The following is a 26,787-nucleotide window of genomic DNA, read 5'->3' on the forward strand; positions in this document are numbered from 1 at the left end:
ACTGCATGCCTCATATTCGTATCATGGTTTTTGGACATAAAACCTCCACATTTTTTATTAATCAACCTATTTTTGCAACGTTCATTGTGAATTAATCACACTGTTACTGTTTGTAAAGACTGCTTCAGTGTAAAACGAGGTCGTCAGTATTATATAACTTTTGGCATTTTTTGGGAGGCTGGATGTTTGATTGCCTTCCAAACCATGTTCAAGCAAACAGAAAGAAAGCAGAACGAGCAGGGTTTTCCAGTGCATTTTGGGAGTGTTGGCATTTCCCAATACTAAAGCAATCCAGAACCTCTGGTTGTAATACTCATGCTGATAGGGCACACAAGGCTTCAAAAAAAAAGTTAGTCGGTTAAACTTGTATAATACAAAAGTAACGCAGCAGGAGCAAAAGTAGTCAATGCATTACATACAACCACAGCAGAATTATAAATACACATATATAAATATATACCTACATAAAATATACATATATACATAAAAATACGTACATATACACATAAAAAAAGAAATAGTTGCAACACATCTAAAAAATGGATAGGAAATGGGTGCAGAAGGCTGCACTAGAAATCCAATTTACATAATCATGTTCTAGAAAGGCACAGGATAAATTTAGCCTGCTACTTTCGTTATTGCTGGCAGAAGCACTGTGCCTTGACTTTGGTTCTCGGGTGTTTTTGCTTACAAATGTAATGTGCCAATGTAGCCTTGTGCGGCAGAATATTAAGAAATTTCTCAGTGCAGCCAACTGAACAGAAAATAGCTTGCCGGATTGGCATCCTTTCCACCAGATTTTGCCACACATGGAAAAATGTGCACAATAGTTGATTTCATGTCTGGAGGCTGAATCTAATTCCTTTATGTAATTCAGACATGATTCAGAGGTTACTGCAATGGAACCGAGGAGTTTCTCGGGTACACCACTTTCCTTGAGTAGTGCAAAGAATTGGTGTCGTCCATGGAGAGAGCCTCCATCCACTTCAAGGAGTGTTCTCTCACATATGCACTCACTAGTCCTCAGTTCAAGAAAGCTGTTCACAAGAGTACCAGCGACATGGTACACAACATTTCATACACCTGTCGGTCGCATCTTGTGAAGATGCCTGCACATCAGATGAATCAGAGGCCTGCTGCGTGCTGTGGCTTGTGGTTGGTGTGCTGCTATAGTTGACAACAATGCAGATGCACTCTCCAAGTTGTTGAGGAAAGCAATTGTCACCTCACAGTTTCCTTGAGAAAGCTTGAAGAGCTTGCCAATCCAAATATGTTTTAGAGCCGCCACGAATTGGTACACATTTGGTGTCTCATTGCAGCCATGTTTTTGACAAATGATTCCAAAAAAGTTTTCTAGGGGATCTTGCTGCAATCAACGTGTGAAAAGATGAGTGAAACCAAAGTCCTCTTTTAAACCAGTCCACAGCAACAACAAGGCTTTGATTCTAATCTGCCAACCTTTAACAGTGCGCGGCTGCTTGTCCCGAGGACTACCAAAGTGCCATTGGGCAATCCAACTGATGCATGACTCAAGGGAAGCACGGTGTTCCGACCCATCAATCATTGCATACCCGCAACTTATCATCCTGATTTTTTGGGGTCGAACTGTTCTGGCTGTCAAAAATCTTATCCATTCTTTCTGTGAACAGAGCTGTAAATTTAGCATCAAGAGGAAGCTCCTGAATGGCAATGAGAGTGGGGAGTGCCACAGAGACAGATTCACTGAATACTTGTGTGGCATACTTCACTCTTATGTCAGCCACGGCCGCTGGATGAAAAAGCGCACTTTTTATCCAGCGGCCGTGTGTCAGCAAAGGGCATCTTGTAGATATGTTGCTCTTTGAGCCTCCTTAGCAATCTTTCTTTTTTAGATGTTCAGTTGGTGTGTTAGAGGCGTGATTTGCGAGTATTTTTGTAAAAGGTTTCAATGTACGCCCAGTCAACAATCTCGGAGCCAATCGTGAGCTTGTGTTTTCTCAAATTATTCCGCGTGCATTTTAACAGGTGTGGGATGTCAAACATGAAGTATAGTTTGCAGTTGTTGACAGTAAACATGGTTCATGAAGAGAATGGATCAGCATTCTTGACAGGCTGACATTGTTTGACCCTTGATCATAGATGACCACTTTTACCAAAAGACCTTTTTTTTTTCAAGCTGCATAATTACATCTAATAGCAGCTTGTGCATTGCAAGAGCTGACGTTGCATTGCGGGACACTGCAAAGGCTACTGGCTGCATCCAAATTCTCGATTGCCAGACACAGCCATTAGAATGGCTGCATTTGCCACATGAGAAGTCCTTGTGTTTCCATCATATGTGTAGCCAATCACTATATCTTTTGATTGATCGTACATCAAATGTCTTTTCAAGGCTATTTAATCGAATAAAAGACAGCATGCTTTGTCTAGCAGAGGCCAAGCTTTAATGATTGATTCTATTGCATCCATGGCACCTGGAATGATACCAGGTGTCATTGGGATGTCTGCCAGCCAGCACCTGAGTGTCCGCACATGTGGAAAGTGAAGCATTTCTCTGAGGAAGCGTGAATTGAGAGTGAATTGTTTCATCCATTTGGACCAATGTTTTTTTGGGGGGGAATGTACCAAGCCTGATTCGTGCTTTAAGCAGTTCAAAAAAGGTCCTTTGACAAATCCGGTTCAAGCTTGTTTAAACCTCCTGCTGCGTTACTCGTCTCGCCTCGTCCCTTTTTTTTCATCTGACCGACTGCCTTGCGGTACCTTTCACTTCGTGAGTGAAGTGTTAGCAGCTTCTTTTTGGTGCGAAGGGTGCGCACAGAGCTGCGTTTTCTTTGCCCACTTTCTTGGCGTTTCTTGCATCTGCTCCGCGCTGCTGCCCTCCTTGGAAAATTGGAGGCCGCTCGGACTAGGCTCAGCTGAAAAAAAAAGACATGGAAGAATGCGAAAGTATAGGCTTTCATCAGTCTTGTAGATAAAAAAAAATCACGATTAAGCTATCAGGGCGCAATCACAGGGCTACTAATATACGGACCACTATGTGCTGCCATGCCATTTTTCATTGGAAGCAATGTGTATTCTGCGACTGAGACAGGAATCATAATTGATTTATACATTCCAAGCATTTTATCTTCAAAGAATCATCCATGATTAAGGAAATATCACAAAGCATTGCAAAAATGAACATTTCATGAAATGGCTGAACAGAGGCAATGACATTTACAAAGTGGAGGATTTTGAATATTCATCTCATAAATAGCTATCTGGGCTGCATAAGCCACATTTACATGAATGCACACCTTGATTGTGCATCATATTTCGCTGGCCTATTTCGCAGAGCTACTCTCATCACAACAAATCGGACAGCACAATTTTCAGTGTGAACCATGTAGGTCCAACTGCACCCACCTTATATTTGAAATATAAATAATTGCGTGAACTAAATCACGGGTTGCAGGCCCTGAACTATATGTATGGTTTTGTCAACGTTATAGGTTGTGACAATATTACACAGGCTTAGGTGTCCATATCTACTAGGAAAACATCAAGACTACTGGTCCATACTTCCTTATGCAGATGCAGGATGTGTACTTTGCAATAATTCTCTCTCTCACTTTTTGCACTTACCATCACTTGGTGAAACCTGTGACGGTGGTGTGGGCCTTCTTGTGGTTGTGCTTGGTGAAGCGGCTGTTGAAAAAGAAATAATATGCTATAAAAGGCTGGCAAGCAGGTATTTTAATACCCTCACTTTGCATTGCACGTGTGAATACTGAGCAACAGACTTATGGAGCAATTTTCACATGTGCCTGAGGAAAACTACTCAGTGTTTTCATCTCTATGGAATGAGCTCAACAAAGAAAGCACTGAGTCTATGCATTGATGTAGAAAAAGAAAAGATATCTATACCACGCAACAAAGTTTTCTTGCAGGGAGGTTGGTTTGTTGTGAACTCATACCGAGCTCCACAAACACTAGAGGAGTAAGGGACGGAAACAGGACAGAGTACAAACTATTTATACTGTGAGATGCCAAAAGCCATTTTCGCTGCTCTATCTCCCTGTTTCTTCATTTTGCGTTTGTGCAGCATGCCATCAGTTCATCCATACCATGTAAACAGTGCACTCAGACATTTTTACTGGAAAGCATGCAAAATGCTTCTCTATGAGTGCAAGCAAACAACATTTTTTTTCCCCTAGAGTACATTTCCTGCATTTAAGGTTTACGTACAGCAATTGTTCTCATAGCACTGGTAATTGAAAAACAGCTGTGGCATTTCTACCTACTGTTCTAATTTCAAGAGAACAATCTGCTCGAGTGTGCAGGTGTAGAATACAAAATAGTACCGCTCTTTGTTTTTATTTTTTGCAAGCTATTCGTGCAGTATTACAGTGGCACCACCAACCAAATATTCTGTACCCTTTCATTCCAAGCAGAAAGGTGAAACAGATCCTTGTTCGGTACACCTACCTTCCACACTAGGGGGGCAGTCTCAGCAGCAGGGACGGCAACTCGCTTGCAGTAAACTGGTTGTCTGCAATTAAAGTACTCAAACTTAGTCACCCTACGGTGAAAAAACAGCTGGTAGAGTAAATACACTTGCAAGCTTTTAAAGGCATGGCACTAAGCTTAATAAATGTGCTTGCTTTTAATCTCCACTAAATTATAATTACAGATAATTACATATATCCCGACAATATTCTCTGAATTAAAACTTGATATATGAAACACAACTCGATCGAGTTCTTGTTTTTCCACTGCTTTTGCGAGTCGAAACGATATTGAAAGCTTATAAGGAATTATGGTGTGTAAACGCCTAGCGCAAACAGCGCATTGAAAAAAAAATACAGAAAAGTGAAAGGGTGGCGGTGGGGATGGGTCCAGATTAGAGAGGGAAAAAAAAAAGTGGCCCCGCGCGATAAGCGCGGCCTGTTTCATGAACATCCAAAACCGAGCTTGGCCATGCCTTCGCCCGTTGGAAGCATCACGAGGGAGTAATGAAGAGATAAGCGAAACTGTTTCCGGTAGCTTTCCGAGAGCGAAAAGGGGCAGGTGGGTATCACGCTTGGTTCAAGGTCCCCCGTCGAGCAGCGCGGCAAGGTACGCCGAAGGGAAGGAATGCGGACAATTTACGGCGACAAAAATCCGAGCAGGCGGTCGGTGTGTAAACAGACACACAGATGAGGAACGCGGTGGTTTTCACTTGTGCAACACCGCAGCACACATTCGAATCTGAGGGCAGTGTCCCGAGTTCGCTACTGGGGCCTCCGCAATAACTTTGCGAGCGATACTTTCGTCGGCTGCGAGCACCACCCATAAACTACACGGACATGATGTATACGCACGCATTAAAGCGCTTAAAAAAACAGCTGCAGCGAGCACAACAACTATCCCACTCCGTTAATGTTACTAGCACGCATAAGTTAAAGTAACACGTAACAAAACACCCTGAAGACACGGTTGCATGACACGGTAATCCGAATTGGTTAGATTTCATGAGATAGTAGAGGTAACGTCAGGCAGTGAGGCACGCACATATATACTAACGTGAGCAACCATAACTAGCGAACAGCTCCGCTTTTGAGAGGTGACGCGCGTCGAGCCACAAACTGCAGCCCGCCCACTAATTTTAACTTATTATCGTAACCATTTCTCAAACAGATAGCTGCAGCAACGAATGGCAGCAAGAAAATTCGCTGTTCAGCAGTTTCAAATCATAACGGTCAACGACAGTCAAATCAAAACTTTGCGAACATCTTTGGAAATATATAATAGTGAACGTATAAATACCTGTGGTCAGCAGGGATTCTGAAGAAGTGTTCGCCTTCATTCCCCGAGGAATCGCACCACTTCACGCCGCAATAAAGGTGCGACATCGCTGCTCCTCGCTGCGGTGGTAAAGTTTGCGTTTCTATGCGCTCTCGTGCTTGCGCGTCGTCTGCTTGTGCGCTGCGCAGGCGTGATGGCGGCGGTACCTAGCGGAGCCACGCACAGTCATGTTTACAAAACTTCTTTAAAACTTTGCCTTGTAATACTCGTGGCTGGTTATAGTTTAATGCAGAAGCACGTTTTTATTTACTACTGCGTACTACCGTGGCCGCGTTATTTTATTTTAATTAGGCTTACTGAGGCCTTCACTCCCCGCCCGTACCAGGTTCGCTGCAATCGTTTCGATGGTAGCGACGCCCCATGGCTCGGACGCCAAACTGCCATCATGCCTCACGGCCGGTCTAGAGGCGCGCGCTCGCTCCTTCCCTTACGGCCTGAGCAGCCGCCGGGAGTACAATGGAACTTTTTCTATACAGTCACGACGGCGCGCTCCGCGTGAGGGCGTCGCGAGCCAACCGCCCAAAGCGCGTTTCGCCGCATGCGCTTCGTGTTGAAAACCAGCAGTGCCCGGCCAATTTCTCGTGCTAATTACTTCTTTCGGTTGTAGCAAGCGGTGAAGGAAGTACAGGTGCGTGTGGGGACAGTCTGCCTTTCTCGGCACTCGGCAATAGAAGACGCACACGCAGCGCTACTAGCAACAACAATATTTTTTTAAGACCCGACCACCTCATATTCGATGGAGGCGAAAATGCGTGTGCTTAGATTTCGGTGCACGTTAGAGAACCCCAGCTGCCACAGCAGTGCATTTTTGGTGGGCCACGCATATTTACAACGTCACAGAGGGGAGCCGTCACAGCTGCTTTGACCCACATTGTCAAGGAAAAGGCGCTACCTTCAAAAGACATGGGCATTCGCGACGAAAACATTGAAGAAGCGGCGGTGCCTATTCCGGAAGATGTTATTGATGAACTTGAAGCTCTGCGAGAACCTCCTCGCAAACCACCGAACTCTGTTGCCTATTCAGGCTTGGTGTATGTATGTGGTTACATTGCCAAACTCATCACTGATGTCGGTTGCGAAACATGCGCCATGCTAGTGACGACAAACAAAACGAGCAGTCCTTTGTATCATCTTCTCCGTCAGCAAGAAGCCTATGATCTGCACTACCCAAAGCCGGAGTTACTATCAATGCTGGACACAATTGTGACGTTCTTCGAGAAAGCAATCAAATACCTTCCTCGAACGAAAACCCTCGAGACTCTGCAATTGACTGTTGAGCCATACCTTGAAGATTCGCCACTTCTGGACTGTCCGGAAGGTGTGGACAAGAGTCACGCGAGAGTGCTGGCTCATATTATTTCTGAGAAGTTTCTCCGGATTCTTCTTATTAACTACACAAAAAAGTTAACAGATCAGAATGACAGGCCTTCCGGTTTTATTCACAAAACCCTCGCGGAAGCATATCAGGCTGTGACAGACTTGACTCCTTTAAACTGTGATCGTCACTACAGTGTTTTACCAGCAGTGATTTTTTTTTTTTCAGTTCTGCATGCGCATATTGTTGTAGTACCAAGGAAAACATTCTGTTTCCCATTGAAAGGATTCTCTGAAAGTTTTTTATGTTTCCTCTTCGTCTGCAGCGTGGCCGTCCCCATTATGCAGTGACTTTCACTTTTTTGAAGTATTTGTTTCAATATTAAAGCACGAATTAAGATGCCTCCAACAAAAAATGTGCAATTTTGTTATTTTCAAGTACACCGACGGCCAGCACATACATTTTAAATAAACATTTCCTAAACCATGATTAAACCGTTTCCTCAACCAAATGCAATGTCCATCCTCTTACTTATTCTCGAAGTTACAGAAACCTAAAAAAAAAACAACAACAAAGCTGTGTTATAACCGCGTCGATGCTTTGCAGAACAACATTAGCGGGCTTATGAGCGGCCTGCGCCACCACTTTTGTAAAGCGGAATTTACCAGAGTCACCATATATACTTGCTACCATGTTTCTATCGCATTGGTACCATGAATACCATATAGAGTAACTTCAGAAAGCGCCACGGTAAGTCGGAAGCCGAGCACTCCCTGCGCGCGCTAGCCTCCGCAACGGCCGGGAGGGAGTTAGGGAGCAGTTGGCTCGGAGCGCCCCCACGAAATTGCGGCCATAGGTAGCAACAGCCCCCCGTGCGCAGGCCGTAAAGGAAGGAGCGAGCGCGCGCCTCCAGACCGGCCGTGCATGCCTCGGGCCTGGGAGAACCAAACACAAAGAAAAAAAAAATGACGTGTCGGTCGCGCCAGCCAATGGGAGACTCGGAAAGGCGCGCTTGAAAAGCGCGCCGCGTGAGAGCCAATCAGTGGCCTGGAAACGACCTTCAGAAAACCCGCGACGGCGGCCGTTCTGCTTGAGCGACGCCATTTTGAGATGGCGCAAAATGTGCACAAAGAAAACAGCTTCAAATCTAGCCCAAGATGGCGGCGCTCGGCCCGCTGCAACGCTCATGGCGCGCGCGGGAAGTTCGAACAAATTTCGTCCTTTTGGGGACATTTTAGTGCTGCCGGGGTGCTTTGAAAGCCGATTTTATCGCGTTTCCCGACCGAATTTAGCGTTAGCAATTTGAGAGTAGGTGCTCAGAAGTACAAACGCCTCGAAAATAAGCTTTGCGAAAAATCGATTTTTTGACCATTTTTGACCGTTCCAAGACCCGCGTCTCCACTAAAACCTGTAGTTGCGTGTGATGCAGTCACGGCAACTACTACTCGTTCACTTAGTATTATGTACAATGTTGGCCATTGCTTTTCGTCACAGGTGAAGTTCACAAGATCAGCGCCGGGCTTAACAAATTGGGGAACAAGTTTGCTGTCATCAACTGGTCCCTGCAGTTCGAGAAAGTGATTCACGACAAACGGTCTCTTCTTGGCTACGTGGTGTACTATCGTGAGGCGTAAGTGTTGAACTCCTGTGTTTTGTGAACAGTGAAAGAACAAGCGATGCCACTGGAGCTAGCATTTTAGCAGGAAGACTTTTTCTTTGTCATTGGTGACGTATGCAAATGCCTCAGTCAAAACGTTGCCTGCTCTGACAAAGGACAAGCCTTCTTGTCGAAACATTGGCTCCAGCAGCATGATTTGTTGAACCTCTTTTCATCACCTCAAGCCTGTGTGTTCCTCGAGCTTCTGTCTTGCTTGATGACAGGTCGCTGTCAGTCCGTTTTGTTCACACATTGCCTCTTCTGCCTTCTTTGCAGCCCGTTCCAAAACGTGACACTCTATGATGGTCGGGATGCTTGCAAAGAAGATGTGTGAGTATGGCTGCTAGCCTTTTTTTATAGGGGGATAATGTTTTACACTAATCATGAAGCTGCTCAGCGTCTTTGGATTGAGGTCACATTCGCATTTTGGAGTGCTTATGTTAAGTACATAATCTCCTCCTCTCCAACTGTACAACATGATCCAACATGATCTCCTCCTCTCCAACTGTACGATAGCCAGCTGATCATGTGCTTGGTTAACCTCCCTGCCTTTATCCCTTGTTTCTCTCTCTCTCTGGATGTATTTAGTAGAAACGGATGGAAGTCAAAAATTTCAATATTGAATTTAGATTTTTGTATATTTCCTTTCTACAAAGTGTGAAATTTGTTTTGTACTTTACAATTCTTCTCGCGATGAGCTGGAATTTGTGTGCAGGTGAGGCCAGTGGTCCCTGAGGCCTTGCTCTGCTTGGAACTACTGCCCGCTTTTAGGCTTAACGAGATAAGGCACTAGTCCTCATGAGGCTGTGCGAACCTGTTAGGTTTCAAATGCTAAATCATTCAAACGGTGTATTTAAATGCAATAGCATTTCTTCTTTCAAACTAATTTACTTTGTTCTGTTTCTCTGACCTCATTACAATAACCACCTGAAAAAAATTAAGTAAATTTGGGAAATTTTACTTGGTTCTGCCGCATGGTAAGCGAGTGCCCATTCTCGTGGCCGCACCCAACAGCTAACGGGGGCGAGACAGCTGTGCATATTGCACATTTTTGATACAAATCCGTTTTCTTGCGCCAAGCTGCTCCAAAACAGCATCAAAAGCAAGAATTTTGATGCCCACGTGAGCTTTAGTGGGGGAAAAAAGGCTGAGTTGACAGCATGATTTTCCAAGCAGCGCCAGGAATACCAAGAAAATAAGATGTTCGCAGAACATTTAAACGCGCCCAAGCGTGAAGGCTCCCATGGTGCCACCACAACCTCCTCTGCATTGTTGTAAATATGTGTGACCCCGCAAAAACGTGCTGCCGTGCCCCAAGCGTGCCGCTTCTATCCACTAGGCTGTGTTCTGGCACTACTGTCGCTTAGCAAACTACTGAGTGGCATGCGTAGCGGGGTTGACTGTCAGCTTCTTTGTTGCATATAGCGTCTTCCTTCGTTCGCTGTGGTTTCCGTGTCAACGCTGCTGTGTGTGGTCACCTATGCGGGCATTTGCCGTGGGCGAGTACCTTGTTGCGTCTCTGCGATGCTCTAGCGCGTGGGTTCTCAAGCTGGGTTCCGTGGAACCCAGAGGTTCTGTGAATGACATCTTAAGGTTGCGCGATCAACCTGAACGAATGCAACCTGCTGCCGTTTTACCCCCATTGGCAACTAATTTATTTATTTAGATGAGCAAATTTGCATAGCATTTTGCATTTAACGAAGCCATCGACTCTCCATCCGCACATCGGGTGTCTGCGGGTAGTGAGAGACCCACGTGGTAGCAGCACTAAAGACTCGTCGTCTAGTGCGCGCCATGAAACTTGCACGATTTAACGGGCACCTCTGTGCTTTATTCGTGGCTCATGGCGTGTTGGCGATCACGCGGCACATTTTTCATACATGGTGATTTGCCACCGCTCAGTTTTGTAATCAGAATGCACAACGAGCGTTTTGATATGCGTAAGAGGCATCGCTTCGTGCCGGCTGTGGGCTACACGAGCATTTACCGTAATTACTCGAATCTAGGCCGACCCCGATTCTAAGCCGACCCCCTAAAGTCCGAAGCCCGAAAAAAAAAAAAAAGCTTACCTCGAATGTAGGTTGGGTAAAATTCACAAAGAGAAAACATTTATTGAAAATATGAAGATGAAACAGAGCAGTTGGTTCATCATCAAGATGCCGCACTCATTCCGAGTCGTCGTCGCTGATCTCTTTGTCACTGTCCTCAAACAGTGCACAATCCTCGGTGCCATCAAGTGCATTTGATATGCCGCACTTCTTGAAAGAGTGCACGATCAAAGTTCCTGGGATGTCGTCCCACGCTGCAGCCACCGAGCCTGCCAACTGAGACAGTGATGCCCGCTTGATGCGGCCCGTCGGCGTCAGCTGGTGGTCCTCGGTGCTTAACTGCTCGCTTCGTCCGAACGAAGTCGGCCAATGCCGCCTCCATTTCTGGGTGACGGCCTTTCCGTGGACTGGTAAAAGCCCATCTTCGTTGCGGCGCACGCGAAGAGCTTCTCCCGTTGGCCCCATAGAGTTTCCTAAAATGACCTAGAGGGAACTCTGGCGCTGCGATCGTTCAGCCACCATGGGAATGATGGGTAGTACACGGATTTGCCTAGTCTTCGTGCTTGTGGGCTTCGAACGCACTTGTGGCTTTGTTTATTGCTATGTTTTGGTTTTCTTTCGGATAAAAGAATGGATCGTTGTGAACTATGGACCAGATTTGAATCGGTGAACCTAAAGAAGTTAAAGTGGTGAAGTGAAACTGCCGATTTTGCTGAACTTCGTTTTGCGACAAAGCAGATGCAGGCGACGCGGAGCCAAACGGAGCCGAAAGAACGAAGTTTAGACAAATCCGTGTACTACCCATGATTCCCATGCTGGCTGAAGCGCGATGCATTGCAGCTCCCATAGACACTAGCGCCAGAGTTCCCTCTAGTAAGTATTGTAGGAAACTCTATGGTTGGCCCCTCCAGCGACGAACATTCTTTTCGTCCACTCCAAAGTCCCGCCCGGCTTGAACGTTGGAGGACGACTCCGCGGCTAGCACAACTTTCCTTTCATACGCCGCACTATGACTGCGCTCGTTTGGCGCCATTGAGCTACGCCACACACAGCCCACTCGAAGCGAGACTCGAACTGACGAACGGCTCGCCTCAACACTCGCCACAAAGATAAAAATGGTGGCCTCGCGTGCGTACTTGAGCCAGTTGTTGGCTCGGCTACTAACGGCTACAATACTGTCTAGGTGGCGCTCGTTTTGCTACACTTTTCTCGATGAAAAAATGGCGCGTTTTTCAAAATCCTCGAATTTAATCCGAGCCCCCACTTTGGCACATCGTTTTTTCGAAAAAAAAAATCATCGGCTTAGATTCGAATAAATACGGTAGGCTTAGCTTTACGACCGGTGTATAGGTCGACAGCCGTTTCGCTGTGCGACTGGCATGCTTCCTTTTTTTGTTTTGCAAAAGCTAAAACAGGCATCTGTACATTCAGTTCTTCGTTTACGTGAACACATTGCTTACGCTGCACGGTGCCTGAAGCATGCAGTGTATGATTGGCAGGCGCTTTACGCGAGTAGTGGGGCGGGAGGGGGAAGGAGGATTGCAATGAGTTCTACATCAACAGCGATGGCCTTCGACATTAAAGAAAAGAGAACAGGCCAATGCGGGCAGTGCTTATACTGGGTAGCTCGCGTCGAGAGGCACTATCAACCCTCCCTCCCCCTTGTTTTCAATTGTCTTCATGCTCAAGAAAAAGTTAGGGGTTCCGCGGCACTCTGGAAAAGTCGTGGGGTTTCCCCAAGGGCAGAACGTTTGAGAACCCCGTCTCTAGCGGTTTTGCACGAGAAGGCGGCAGCGGACTGATGCGAAGCATGTTTGTGTTGTCCCCCAATGAAAGCGTACAGTGCGCTTACAACGGCGTTGTCTTACAGTACCATACGCACACGTTTGACAAGATAGTCTGTGCAACGAGGTTTCTTGGCAGCCGCGTCGCACTCTTGAAAGTGGTCCCGCACAAGGTGGCAGTGAACGGTGGTGCAGCGCGCTTTTGTTGTCCTCTGTTAAAAGCTGGCAGTACGCTCGACGCTATGCCAACCGCGCAGCCGAGCAGGTAGCTAAAGGCGCACATTGTGATGTTCTCCTGACAAAGAGTAACACTGACCTACAGGAAGCTCTTGGGAAGCTTGAAAAGCTAAATAAGCAGACATACTAAAAGCCAAAGCAGTAATATGCTAAATCATATCACTGATCTTAAGTAGAAGCCTACTGCTATGTAACTAAAGCTTTTGTGTAATTACATTTTTAAAAAATTTTTGATGAGTGTGATGCTTTTTCATTTTTTCTTTTCAAATGTTTGAGGTGAACCTAGTTTCCAGAACGTTCTTTCAGTTATTTCACATGTTTGTTACACGAGCTAGATAGGTTGCGGGGAATGTAAAAAGGTTGTGGAGTTCATACTTGGGGATAATCTGTTAAAAAAACTTCCTCCGAAGGCTTTTTCAGTGTTAGCTGTATTCTAAGCCAATTAAAATATGTACTTGTCCCCCCCAATTTGCCAGAAATTCATTTCTTCAAGCTCCTAGAATGACAAGTTAAATGCCACTAAGTGCCCCAAATCAAGGTATTTCTGCTCCAAAATCAAAATTTTGCTGCTCCAAAAAGTGCTCCCTATTCAGTTTCAGCCATCTCACCCCTGAGTTAAGAAGGGTCATGGAATGCATGTGACAACAGAGTGGAAGAGCACTGTCATCGTTTTGCTGTCACAATACCAGTGTGCATGCATGGCTTGCTTGGGGAGTGCTAGAATGTCTGCAGAAACACCATACATTTGGCTGTCAAAAACGATGAGGCCAAGCAGCAATGATGCCCTGTTTGGTTGTCTGCAATGTAAGTTGGTAAACTGTGTATTCTGTGTACATTGGGAGTGGCTTATTCCATAAGCAGAAGCATGGATAATTGTGCTGGTTGGTACTGGTTTATTTTTGACAGAATATGGCACGCACAAACATGGACACTAGAGAAAGAAGGAAACCCAGTCACTGTACTAGATTGGTTCTGCCAGATTTTTTTTGTGCTTAAATGCAGCCTAATACTCCTGATTTATGGTTAATGGCCGACTGGTGTTTACCATTCATGAATGGGACGCGTTGCTTCTGAGCACAATGGCGGAACTGGTTCTTAAGTGTTTACTTGTGTGTTTGCATAGTTCCAGCTTTTGCTTGGTAATTTTGTAACAGTTCTTTCTCTCTGTCTCTCTAATTTAGGTGGAAGGTGGTTGATGCAGATGTAGGTGTTGAAAACCAGATCATTGCCCACCTAAAGCCATTCACGCAGTACGCTGTCTATGTCAAGGCCTACACACTGTTCACAACAACCTCAACACAAGGAGCACAGAGTGACATCTTTTACTTCAAGACCCTTCCTGCAGGTGAGCACACTTCATAGTTAGAATCCCAGCAGCTGCTGCTCTGGAAAAAGAAAGTTTGCTTCTTTGCTTTTGTGTGTGATATGGTGCGTACTACAGTAAACCCTCGTTAACTCGAACTCGCTTATCTCGAAATCTCGGTTAAGTCGAAACTTTTTTTCGCCGTGCATTAACCTCCCGTAGGTGCTATGTATTTGCCCCCTCTTATCTCGAAACGTTTTCCGGAGGGAACAGCGGATATCTCGAAATCTTGACCGGGAGGGCCGAAGGCAAAGTCCACTCCCAACAGGAAACGAGGGCTCCATGCGAACGCTTAGCTCTTACTGTACGTGCCGAACGCGGTCGTGAAGGCCGAATTTGAAATTCCCGCGGACGCAGCCGTTTCCTATCAGCCTTGTCAAGCAACCGTGGGAGTGATCACATGTGCGCACCTGCGCGCGACTTATGCGCCGTGGGCGGCGTGTGCAAGCGTGGGCCAGTCAGTACGCAACCTAACCCTTGCATGTGCGAGCTGGTATTCTTTGTTTTCCCCGCGATCTGCGCACGACGCATCTTGAGTTCAGTTTTGCTGAGTAGTGAGTGGTGTGTGCAACGGACGCTTCCGAATATCGACCACGATGTCCCGCCAAAGCAGTGCAATCTCTGACGTTGGAGAGAAAAGTCGAGCTAATCAAGGAAGTAGAAAGGCAGGTCGAAGCAAGTCGTGCATCGCCAAGGAATTCGGCATCCCTTTGTCAACCCTCTCGACAGTGCTCAAGAACAAAACAAAAGGTTTTTGGAAGGCTTCGAGCAAAGCTTCTCAAGCAAACGGAAGCGCGTTCGAGCGTCCAAATTCCCGTGACGTCGAATCAGCACTTCTGTTGTGGCTCCAAACGTTCGAGCAGCCAATCTTCCCGTGACAACCCAAATGATGATGGAAAAAGCAGACGCTTTGGCACTGCAGATGGGTCACGCGGACTTCAGCTGCAGCAATGGCTGGTTCGAGCGGTTTAAGAAGCGAAATAACGTGTCATCGAAGCCTATCCACGGCAAAAGCGGCATTGTCGACGAACAGGCTGCAGACGCATGGCGCAACCTACGCCTCGCGAGCTGCAAAAGGAGTACGCGGACAAGGACATTTTTAACCTCGACGAAGCCGCTCTCTTCTCTACAAAATGCTGCCTAACCGCACATACACACCAAAGGCGAAGCGTGCTCGGGCGCTAAGCAACGCAAGACAGGATAACCATTCTTTTTGGTGCCAACGCTACCGGCGATGAAAAGCTGCCCCTCCTCATTATTGGCAAGTCGCTTAATCCCAGGTGTTTTCCGAAATGCACGGCTCCCGAGGGATGTGACCTACCGCGCCAATAAAACGGCCTGGATGACGGCGGCGCTTTTCGAAGAGCATGTCCGTGCGCTTGACCGGAAGATGGCAAAGGACGGTCGGAAAGTGTGTTTGTTGTGGATAACTGCCCCGGTCACGGAAAAAATCGACAACTTGGCGGCTGTTAGGCTGGAGTTCCTGCCGGCGAACATGACGTCCGTTCTCCAGCCAATGGATCAGGGAGTCATTGAGATTGCCCGCAAGTATTATAGGAAGAGCCTGCTGCACCGAATTCTGCTGTCATACGACAATGGGAAAAAGTATGAAATCGATCTGCTGGGTGCAATCAATCTGATGGCCGAAGCCTTGGCGCCAACTACGCCCGCTGGCGATTGCTAACTGCTTCGCACATGCAGGGTTTTCTCGCGCCCCCGAATCGATCGAAGAAGACATTGGCGCAGAATTCAGCGGCTGTGATGAGCTGTGCAATGAAGTGCGCAAGGCAACTGGCTGCGTGAACGATACTGAGACGGCGAGATGGCCTTTGAGGAGTATGCGCTCTACGAGGCGGACGTCCCCATTACCGGAATGCTGTCGGACGCCGATATCGTTGAGATGGCCGGTGAACGACGCAGAAGACCATGCAGACGAGGAAGAGCCCCGAGAAGTGCCTACGACGACAGAAACACGTAACGTGCTGCGCTTGCTCCGCAACAAGGTTCGAATGCAGCGGTGGCGACCAACGGCTCATGCGATGTGTTGAGCAACTGGAGAACGCCTTTCTGGGACCGAACGCGAACGCGAAACAGGCGAGCATCACGCAGTTTTTTGGTCCTCGGTAATAAATTTTTTTTTTCGCTCTGAATTCTTGTGCTTTACTACGGTTGCCGTCTCGTGCAGTGGAGCTTTTTCCTGGCAGCACTGCTTTTCTTTTACAGTGACCTGGGCAAACATTTTCGGCGTTTTGCTTAACTCGAAATACCGCTTATCTCGAAATTTTCCCTGGATTTTACGGCTTCGAGTTAACGAGGGATTACTGTATATAGATTCATGTGAGGGCTGTACCCCCAGCTTGGCAGCCAAAAATTTCACCAGAAAAAAAAAATGATTTCCAGCGATGATGTAATAACATTCAGTGCTACATTGTCATGCGCACATAGGCAAATTTTTGTACAATGCGTACGTGTGCTTCTTGTTTCCGAATATCAACAGGCCCATGCATATGACTACACAAAGTGGATGGCTGAGGAAAGTTACAAAATCATGCCCACTGGATAAACTTGGAGGGCACTGCTGATATTAATTTATTAATGTGTCCATAGTGTGTGGTATGCAGTACTGTAGACATGATTGTGAAGAGCTTCAAAATAGCAGGGATTCCCAACGCCATCGATGCCACCGAAGATTAGATGGTCCACAAACGTGCTCGTGATCCAATTCTAAAAAGCAGTGGCAGCAAAGAGCGTGGCGTGCATAAATGAATTAGTAGGGCTATTTGTGAAAAGGATGACATTCGCTTTTGTTTGGTTTTGTGATGATGGCTGGGCACGAAGGATTCATGCCTGTAATTGGGAAAAAAATATTAATTGGACCAACGTGTTTGGTTTATTTAAGGGCTGCACTTTAGCACAATTGGGAAAAGAAAGATGAGGCCGTCACACGATTTGGCAAATGGCAGCTGGGATAGCTCTCTAGATGCACATGCGCTCAACTATACTGCTGCAGATGTTCAGGTTGACTGCTCTCTTCTTCATGGAAGTATGTAATGAAACAACAGTCACTACCTAAATGTCCTCTATGCAACAAATACATGCCATCAAGTGCATCTCTATTTTGAAAAAGCGAATGAAAACCTGCCTGTACTTTTGCAATCATTGAAGTAGTCTCCGCACATTTTTTTACTGTTACATTTTTCAGCCCTCTAAGCAGTGTTGCTTTTCTTGTTCCCATTGCATTTCAGCACCAAGCCAGCCTCAGAACTTAAAAGCACATCCTGCTAAAGACTCAAAACTTGTCATCAGCTGGACACCACCGAAGCACCCCAACGGGGATGTACGGTACTATCGGGTGGTGGGCATAGCCCAGCCCAGTGCTCCTCAACACCAGTACTTGGGCGAGAGCCGAGACTACTGCATCGACCGTGAGTAGTGCACTTTTGGTGGTTCTTGCAGACAGGTGTCCTCTTTGATGTGTGTGTGTGTCGTGTACAGTTCCATCCACTGTTAGAGTGAATGCGGCTCAGCGTGGCTGCGCTCCGCAGAGCACCAGTGCAGCCGACACGGCCGCGCATCGAAGTGTAGCGGCGCATGCGCACGCGGACACACAGGAGATACCTTGCCTCGTCTGCTTTATCAGTCGAGCGTGCCGCTTCGTAGTAGCCAGGCGCCGGTCTTGCTTGGTTGTAGTACAGCAAGAGCGACGCGCTCGTGTGCGCGTGCGCCGCTTCGTTTCACTGCGCGGCCAAGCCGTATGCACTGCGCTCCACAGAGCGCAGCCACGCTGAGCAGCGTTCACCCTAAGATTGGACGCCACTGTACATTATTATGCCACAGGTTGAAAAAGAAAATTTGCCTCAGGGCAGTAGACATAGAACTATTGCTAAGTCACTGACCTCACATCACTATTCAGATGAATTTCTGCGTTTGGTGAAAAAGCATGGTTTAGCAGCCAGTAAAAATGTTTTATAGTCTTGATTTCAGATGTCGGCCTGTATATTGCGCATATCATTCAGCAGGAGCAAGTAGGCTGTAACAAACAGCAATAAAATGAAAGCCTGCCTGCATTTGACTGGCATGAATTGATTTGTGTCTGGTATGAATTGGTTCGAATTATTCTTAAAGTGTCTTTCTCAAACATCAAAACAGAACACCATTGTGGCAGCTAAGTGTACTGCATACTTAAAAGCACCTAATGTAAGGTCACATCATCTGCTCTTAGAAGCAAATGAAAAGGTCAGTACAAATGTCTGAACCTCCATTGGGCTGGGTCATGACAGTTGCTCATTTAGTAGGATCCTCGGCCATCACTGGCATCACATGAAATGATTGAGTGAGACTGTGTCTTTTACTTGCCACAGTGACTCAGGTGGTGCTGACGAGGTCACAAGTTGGTTCTTTGGCCATGGCAGTCGTTCTAATGAGGCTGAATGCAAAAAGAGCTGTGTGCTGTGCTCATGGAAGAATTCTAGATGGCCACAAATAATCGAGGGCCCTTCACTATGGTTATTCTATTCTGGTGGTTCTAGTTATTCCTCGCGATATTACACGCCACATCTAATTTAGTTTACGTCTTTTCTGTTGACCACAGCGGCACTGGGATTTCGGGGCAAGCCGGATGGTAAAGATCCACTAGCCCCCACATCGTCAGAGCCTGCTGAGAAGCCACTTGCCAAGCCCACTGACACTTCGCCTGCCAAGGCGCCATCAAATGACACCTGCCCACCGTGCCAGAGTGCTCGGGACCGTGAGGTCAATGAGGAAGAAGTTGAGGATCGGACGGGCTTTGAGGACGCCATACATAATGTCGTCTTTCAAAAAAGGTATGCACCCACTTAAATTTGGGGAAATCGCGTTTGATGCATTCAACCATTGCAACAATTGCAATGCGATAATAGATGCACTTGAAAAATTATTTCAGTAAAAAGCTTCCTAGATGGCGAACCCCAGATATTATTATTATTATTATTATTATTATTATTATTATTATTATTATTATTATTATTATTATTATTATTATTATTATTATTCCTAGATGGTGGCACCTTACAACTAAAAGTGTGTAAACAAAATTTGCAGTGGTGCCTGGTGAGGGGCCCTTTTAACACTACAAGGAGCACCATGTTTGTCCTTTCTCTCGCTCAGGCCAGACGCGATCAAACCAGCAGAAAGGCACAAGCGCTCGTACCTCCAAGGAGAAAGTGAGACAGGGCGTGACAACGGCCTGGAGGGAGAGAGCGCAAGCACTGCGGAAATCACCACTTCCCCATCGCCACTGTCCCTGCCCTCGTCGGCACTCCTTCCAACTCCCTTGACCTCGCCCGCTGCTACAGCCGGTGGAGGAAACGGAGGCTCCTCCATCAAGGACATGCTGGACGTCTTCGACGTGTGTGGTTCGTCTAATGGCAATGCATCCTCCGCGGAACACCACTTTTGTGCTTGGGTGTCAAATCAGACACAGATGCTGCAAGAAGGACTGCACCACTTCACGGATTACTCGATACGGGTGAGTGCGGTCCAGCGAGTTTCAGAGGTGTTCTTCGTGCATCAGCATCTCGTATTATCGAGTGTCCGCTTGCCTAGCCCTCTCCACTGCCTCGTGGTACAAAGATGGTACGAAGAGACCAGGGTTGATAACAACTTCATTCGTACTGGTAGCACATTTTGTGTGTCATAGGTGCTCCAAAGGGTGCCATCGTCACCATCCGGAATAGCCAGCCTAATGAATCTGGGTTTCGTCGCTGCTGTAGGACAGGCGGTGTTTAACGAAGAAAAAATACGAACTGCATGACGGCAAGTAGAAGCGAGACTACCGTAACCAAATTAAAGCAAACAGAGGAGCTTGCTATTGAATGTGCACATATCAACGTCGCTCCCAGTAACACCGCAGTAACACCTCAGTAATGCTCTCAGTAACCTGTTTCTGGGAAAGGGGAAAAAGAAAATGGAGTCATTAAGCTTTTCCAGAAGTTGTTTGAAGGCAGAACAGCTGTAGCGAACATCTCTTATTGTTCAGTAGTCACTGGTTACGGATTCGTTTCCCCATCACTGTTGTGGCATCCTGATGAGTATGGAATGCAAAAAAGCATGTGCACTTTAATCGAGGGGCACATGAAAGAACCTCAAGCAGTAGAACTTAATCCAGGGTTCCCAGTTTAGCTCCTCATGTAGCCGATAATTTCTTGTACTGATGTCCGTTAAGAGACCTTGCACCATAGAGTCGTTCTTTTTACATGTGCTTGACTTTATTGCATTAGTGTTGACTGTTTCTATCGATGTCGACTGTAGTTTAAAGGGCCAGTAAACAACCCCGAGGTGCAAAAATTGTAGTGAAGATAAAAATGTGCAATTTTGCTACGTAAACATGCTGCCGCAAGAATTTTGCGAATACATGCTATAATAAGAAAGTTACAGGGGTTAGAACATCCGTTTCAGCTGGTTTCAAATTTTCGCACGGCCTCGCCGCCCTTCTCCACCACAGGGAGGGGAAGGCTTCGCCCGTTGTCGTGACTCCACCCACTTCGGCAACGTGACACGACGTCAGCAACTTCCTCTTGCTGCAGCTCCTGGTTGTTTATTGCTTACATTGTCATACATGCTCCGTAACATGACGGGCAGTTTTCTGCTCTTCAGTATTTTTAAACCTCTGTGACAGTTCACAATGCAGCAGGAATGCGTGCTTGCTTTCCAAGACGTCGAAGGGGCGCGAGAGGAAAGCCTGGAGAACCCCGCTTGCCACGCGATCAAGCGCGACCCGTCCGAGCTACCAGATTCCCCTCTCTCCGTTCGATTTGCAGCCGACAACTGAACAACGCTTCGCCTCGAAGGCGAAGTACGTGCAGGTGCTATACAGTGCGAGGAACATACGCGCGACAACTGCGTGGCCGAAACCGCATCACCGCAGGGCCAAGAAACAAGGCGCTGTTTCGTAGCGGTGGGTGGGAACAGGAACTGACGTTAACTTGACAGCTGGTTGTTGAGACCTGGTTTAGACCAATCGACGAGCTCAGTGGTACGTCAAGTTGCCCATGGGGAAGTTTGCGTCACTGCGCGTACGATGGGGATTGGTCAGGCCAAGGAAAGAGGCGCGGGAATTGTTTGTCGAAATGGAGGGTCTGCGCGGCGCGCAGCGCTGTAATATTCGGAAAATGTGATCGCCGCAGTGTACTGTACGAATTGGCGAGCTTGTTGCTGGAGCCTGTTTACTGGCCCTATAAGGAGGTCATTGCAGGCTTGGAGTAGTGCTGTCTGGCATCTCACGGCCATTTTTGTTTTTGTGCAGGTCCTTGCTTGTCACAAGAGGTTGCTGGGCCGGGACAACAAACCTCTCTACACTTGTGACACTAATGCGAAGTTTGGGAATGAGTTAATGTGTTGCAGCTTCGAGTCCCTCACACGGATTCGCACACTTCCTCTAGGTAAGCGTTGTCATGTTTTCTGCATTTTGGAGGGAAAAGTACTGAAAGCTGATTGACAAAGATGGATCATTAATAACTTCTCCGAAAATGACCACCACATAAATGATCGTAATACTGCAGTGCAGTCGACAACGGTACGATGCCTCACGGCAAAACTAGGAACCTTGCAAGTTGTGTGTGCACGATTTGTCATCACTGTATGGGATACATCAATGAAAATTTATCATCGTTCTGAGTGTGGCCAAGAATATGCATTCTGTTTCTCTATGGCTGCCATTTTCCATGCGCTCATTTACGAATAGTACATTCTCTTTGGCTGAGCTCGCAGATGAAATATCATTTACTGTTCATCTGCACTTCTCTTTCACTGTTTCATTACAGAGCAGCTTAATGGGGCCCATTGTTTTCATTAAAAAGTGGTGGTATGTTGCCAAATGTGTCCGTTTGTTTTGCTCCCACCTCTTGCTGCAAATGGAGCTATGCTGTTGAGAGATTTCCATGTAGCATTTCATTGCCATGATAAGTTGGTGGATTTGGGTGCAAACCAGGTTGGGGAAAACTTGGGCTTGAACACTGTCTTCTTATTTGCACGGTACAGCTGAGGCAGATGACATCGACAGCTCTTCGGTGGTGGTCCAGCACGAAAATACCACCTCCTCTGATGGAAGCGCCGGTGGCCTCTTTGTCAAGTGGGCACCGCCGCCAGATCCCAATGGTTTCATTGTGTCCTATCAAGTCGAGTACAAAATGGTCAACCAAGAAAAGGTTCGGCACATTTCATTTCTTTAGCGGAAGTCATGCTCAAATTTTACTCTGAAAACAAGCTCTCTATGATCTATTTGGACCGTCTTATTTTTGTCCAGGCCTCAAAACAACACCTTTCACACATGCTTGCTGAAGAGTGCAGTTAGGCTTGAGTTCCTTGCCTTGTAACTTCAGCAAGGGCTTTAGCAAGGCTGTTGCCCCTCTCTCTTTTCTTTTCCTCTTTTTTTTCTCCCCCTTAGTGGAACTTTTACCCCTCACCACGTTAATGTTCATGATAAGGTCATAGGATGGTAACTAGGTGAAGGAAGAAAACTTATGCAAGGTGGGGTGCAATTTTGGGGGATTTGGAATGGTAGAAATGAGAAAAAAAAAAAGAAACAATTCATAGAGTCAAGTTGGGTTTTAGAAAATTAAAATATACTTAGTTGGAAGTGCCTGATGACAAAAATTTGGATGTGTGTTTGGTAGGCCGCCTTGCACTTAGTGATTGGCAAGGACAATAGCCATTATAGCAAGTGGAAGAAATGAAAAGGAAAAGGATGTCAAAAAGTAGAGTGACCTAGAATAGGGGGAGTGTCCAAAGCGCCGCGCGAATACATGGGGGAGCGAGGGCCTTTTGCGGGGAACTCCCGCGCCGCGGCGCTGCCGTGCCGGACCCGTGGGCTTTCTCCGCGGCGGAAGCCGTGTCAAAGCGGCGAGCGTCTGCTACGCGCGTGATATTTTGGCCGCTATTAGCTAAAATTGCGGAAATTTGGGCAACATTTAATATTGTGTCACTGCAACATAGTACTGCAGCGACTCATCATACAGAGAACGCGTTTGTTAGTTTGTATGTTGTGAAACGGGGATTTTGCATATATCCTTTCGGCTGGTTTGTCACCGCATTGGTCCACACTTCCGCGGCTGTTTGAGGAACGCATCCTGCACGCACTTCATCGTGAGAAAAGGCGCTTAACTTACTTTCGTGTGGAATTATGAACGTAAACTTGCTGCAGTATAGAATAAACTGAAGGTAACCAGAACGTAGCACATATGCACGTAGTAACTAGCTCATGCATGCTAACGCGTTTGCACCCTTCATATCCTATCTTTTATTTCGTGCATTCGATTTGTTTTACAAGGCTGCCTCCGGCGCTCTGCCGTTTCAAGCCATTTCATGCGAAGCCGAATGTGTCAGTCGGCGTGGCCGCGGTACCAAAAGTAAAAAACTACTCGCGTCTCGTTCACTTGGCATACACGAAAATTGGCACGGATGGGCACAAGTGTATGTATGCCCAATACGACCGATAGGTCATGGCATCACTAACTTCACATGCTTGCCATTTGTGTAACGACTAACAATAATAATATGGTGTGTGGCGCGCAAACCCGCTTTCTGTAGCCAGAAATACAGAAATAATTCTGACGATGTGTGGTCTGACGATTTGTTTCCGTCAGGTTATAAAAAAGACGTGGTGGTCACCAATATCGATGTCAACATGTTATACTTACCCATACATTTTGTACAACTGACCGCATAGGTAAAATGTATGCGAAAAAATTGCATGAAGAAAAAAAAAAGTTCCCGTTTGCATTCGCCCTAGATGACTCGAAAACGAAAGCCATCTTTTTCGTCAGTCGATGCATTGATCCTCCCTCGCCCCTCTCCGAAAGGTTTCTGCACATAACGTGGTTTCGGACTGCCGACAGGATCGAAGGCATTGCAAGCTTTCTGCACCTCACCTGCTTTTACATTACCTCCGTGATCGGCCCCCGATCACGGAGGCAGTGCAAAGCGACCATGTCATGCGATGGCCTCATCATATGACGTCACGTTGAATGACGTCATAGTGACGTCACAAGTTCTGTCGACGTCATCGCGTGATGATTTTGGGCATCACTCGTGTTGGCTACGCGGGACGCCGACGGTCAATTTTCGTGTTTGATGAGGCATCTAAGGCTATAGCCTTAAAAAAGGAAATCCAAAGAAAATGAAACGATAACAGTGCAAGATCGCGTATGCCTCACTTCATGTTACGAGCGATCGCCCTAAAACAAACGTGATTCTCAGTTCAGAGCAGCTGATTGCACGCAGCTGCGGGACAAAAGAGGCTTGCTTTACCCGTCTGGTCATCTCTTTATATTTATTCAAGAGATGACCAGACTCGCTATTTAAGTACTCCGGAGCTTCAGCACGAAATTGTGGTGGACGCTATACTGAAGTCATCAGGAAAAACGGGAAATTGTGGTCGGGTGCCCTGTTGGCCCGCATTCAACTGCCGCGGAAACAATTGTATATTATGGAACTACTCGTCCACATCTTATTGTAAAGTCTCTGAACCGGGCGAACGCTAACCTCCGAGAACCGTGAAAACATATTTGAAGTTGAGAATGAGTTGTTCGCAACTGTTTTCATTTCGTATGGTGAAGGCTTGAAGCAATATATATATATATATATATATATATATATATATATATATATATATAAATGCGAGTGTTGCATTTTTTTAGGCTAGATACATATAAGGGATCTCTGCATTTGAACAATTTTCTGAAGTGATTGAGATATTACGTGCACTTCTATTTGTCAATTTCTTACCGTATTTTCGGTTCAGGCAGCTTGTACAGCAACAATGGGGGCATTTGTAACTTTGTTTCATGATATCTGGATATTTGTAAAGCATTTTCTATGTTACGCCTTTTATGCAAAAACTTGTGGAATAAGGTTGGTTTGCCTGGCATTGCTTTTCTTTCAATGTTTTCGCACGGTGAGCCTTGTTGTACGCTACCTTAGAAGCAAAAATAAGCGAACAGAATTGCGGTCGTATGACCAACTCTTTTTTTTTCTTTTTTTTTTTTTTGTTTCCCTTGCGTCTTGCCGGTGTGCTCCGTCCATAATAAAGAGCTAGTGGAGGCTAATGAATTGTTGATTAAAGCAGTGTGCATATAGCCATCAAACCAGTGGCGACCATGAGTAAAAAGCTCGTAGTGTGAAGCGGTTACTGCGCGCAAGTATTTCAGCTGACTGCGCGTGCAATTTACTTTTTATATTACTCTTAATTCGTGCATGCGTGCATGCGTAATGGTATTGCCCGATTATTCGTGCGAATAAGGTTTGTTTTTTCGTTCTTTGCTTGTGCGTGTCCGTTTTGCCCGTTTTTACACACGCACCAACGTTCTCGAACTTTGTGACCGGAATTAGACCACGCTGATGCCGCTTGACACATGATTTTTGCATTCTGTTGTTGCCCCAGCACTAACACAACGCTTAAAGATGGATAAGCTCCATTCCGCAGCGCATTATAAAAGTTAAGTAGACTTCAAGTGCCCTGTGTGGAACCGCGGCGCAAAAAACTACAGCGCGGAGCAGACGCCCCTGGCTTTCCGCGCGCTTCCCGAGCGCGAAAAGCCCACGGGTCCGGCGCAGCAGCGGCGCGGCGCGGGAGTTCACGGCAAAAGGCCCACGCGGGAGCCGGCGCTTTGGACACTCCCCCTATTCTAGGTCACTCTATCAAAAAGTCTGTTGTAATTTTAGTAGCTGTATTGCAGCTTACATCTTGTTTAATGGATTGCTGTGGAAGTGTAGCCACAGATACACATTTTCCACCTTCTTCTATCATCAGCCCTGCTAATCTGTGGGAATGAAGGCTGCAGCTTGTTCACTGAAAGAAAAACTGTCAGTTCTTTTTCGAAGGCATAGCATTGAAAGCTATTAATAGCAGGGTGTCGGAACGAAATGTTTTTCGTTTCGGTTTTAGTTTCGTTCCACCGCGAAAAGTTCTGTTCCGTTTCTGTTCCGGAACAAAAAAAAAATTTTTTCCGTAACGGTTCGTAACGTTTTGCACCAATCCCCACCTGTCCACTTTCAAGCGGACTTACAAGCTTGAAAGACTTTTTCAGGATAGTTGCCGCGGCTGTTCTCCCGACCGCGAACCGAAACTTCATTTCACGCGTGATGCCCTCGGTTTAGCTCGCGAGTGCAATTCCTTCTACGCCCGATCTCTGTGTTGTATAGGGCAAGCTTCTCGCGCCGGCATGCCAAGTTGCAACACGCACGCTAGGCCTAACAAGCGCTAGCTGCCATGTTGGTGGCCGCGGACTACAGAAGTTGCAGTTTGGTGCCAATTCAGTGAAACATTTTGCAGTTGTTGCATTTAGAAGGGGTGACTTACATCTTTAACGTAAAAGCGGGCGTGCGTGTGGAACACTCGAGCGGTGGTTTGTGGTCGCCACTGTTTTCGACATCGCGCTCACGCAGTGTGTCACCGCGGCAACTTCAGCGCGGAGCAGACGCTACAAAAACTACAGCGCGGAGCAGACGCCCCTGGCTTTCCGCGCGCTTCCCGAGCGCGAAAAGCCCACGGGTCCGGCGCAGCAGCGGCGCGGCGCGGGAGTTCACTGCAAAAGGCCCCGCGG

At 46.6% G+C, this 26,787-nt stretch overlaps 1 protein-coding gene across 2 annotated transcripts in view; it reads left to right on the forward strand.

Annotated features, from left to right (window-relative positions):
- Positions 1–8,614: 8,614 nt before the first annotated feature.
- LOC119387343 (insulin-like growth factor 1 receptor) overlaps positions 8,615–26,787 on the forward strand; it is a gene marked incomplete at its 5' end in the record, with an annotated part of 40,646 nt that continues 22,473 nt past the window's right edge. For both annotated transcript variants that reach the window (XM_037654699.2, XM_037654700.2), the window contains 8 exon segments: positions 8,615–8,750; positions 9,054–9,107; positions 14,028–14,191; positions 17,455–17,634; positions 18,801–19,032; positions 19,355–19,715; positions 21,492–21,627; positions 22,226–22,392. In XM_037654699.2, coding sequence (XP_037510627.1) covers positions 8,615–8,750; positions 9,054–9,107; positions 14,028–14,191; positions 17,455–17,634; positions 18,801–19,032; positions 19,355–19,715; positions 21,492–21,627; positions 22,226–22,392 — 1,430 coding nt within the window.

Source organism: Rhipicephalus sanguineus, chromosome 3, assembly GCF_013339695.2.
Source record: "Rhipicephalus sanguineus isolate Rsan-2018 chromosome 3, BIME_Rsan_1.4, whole genome shotgun sequence".
Taxonomy (NCBI): domain Eukaryota; kingdom Metazoa; phylum Arthropoda; class Arachnida; order Ixodida; family Ixodidae; genus Rhipicephalus; species Rhipicephalus sanguineus.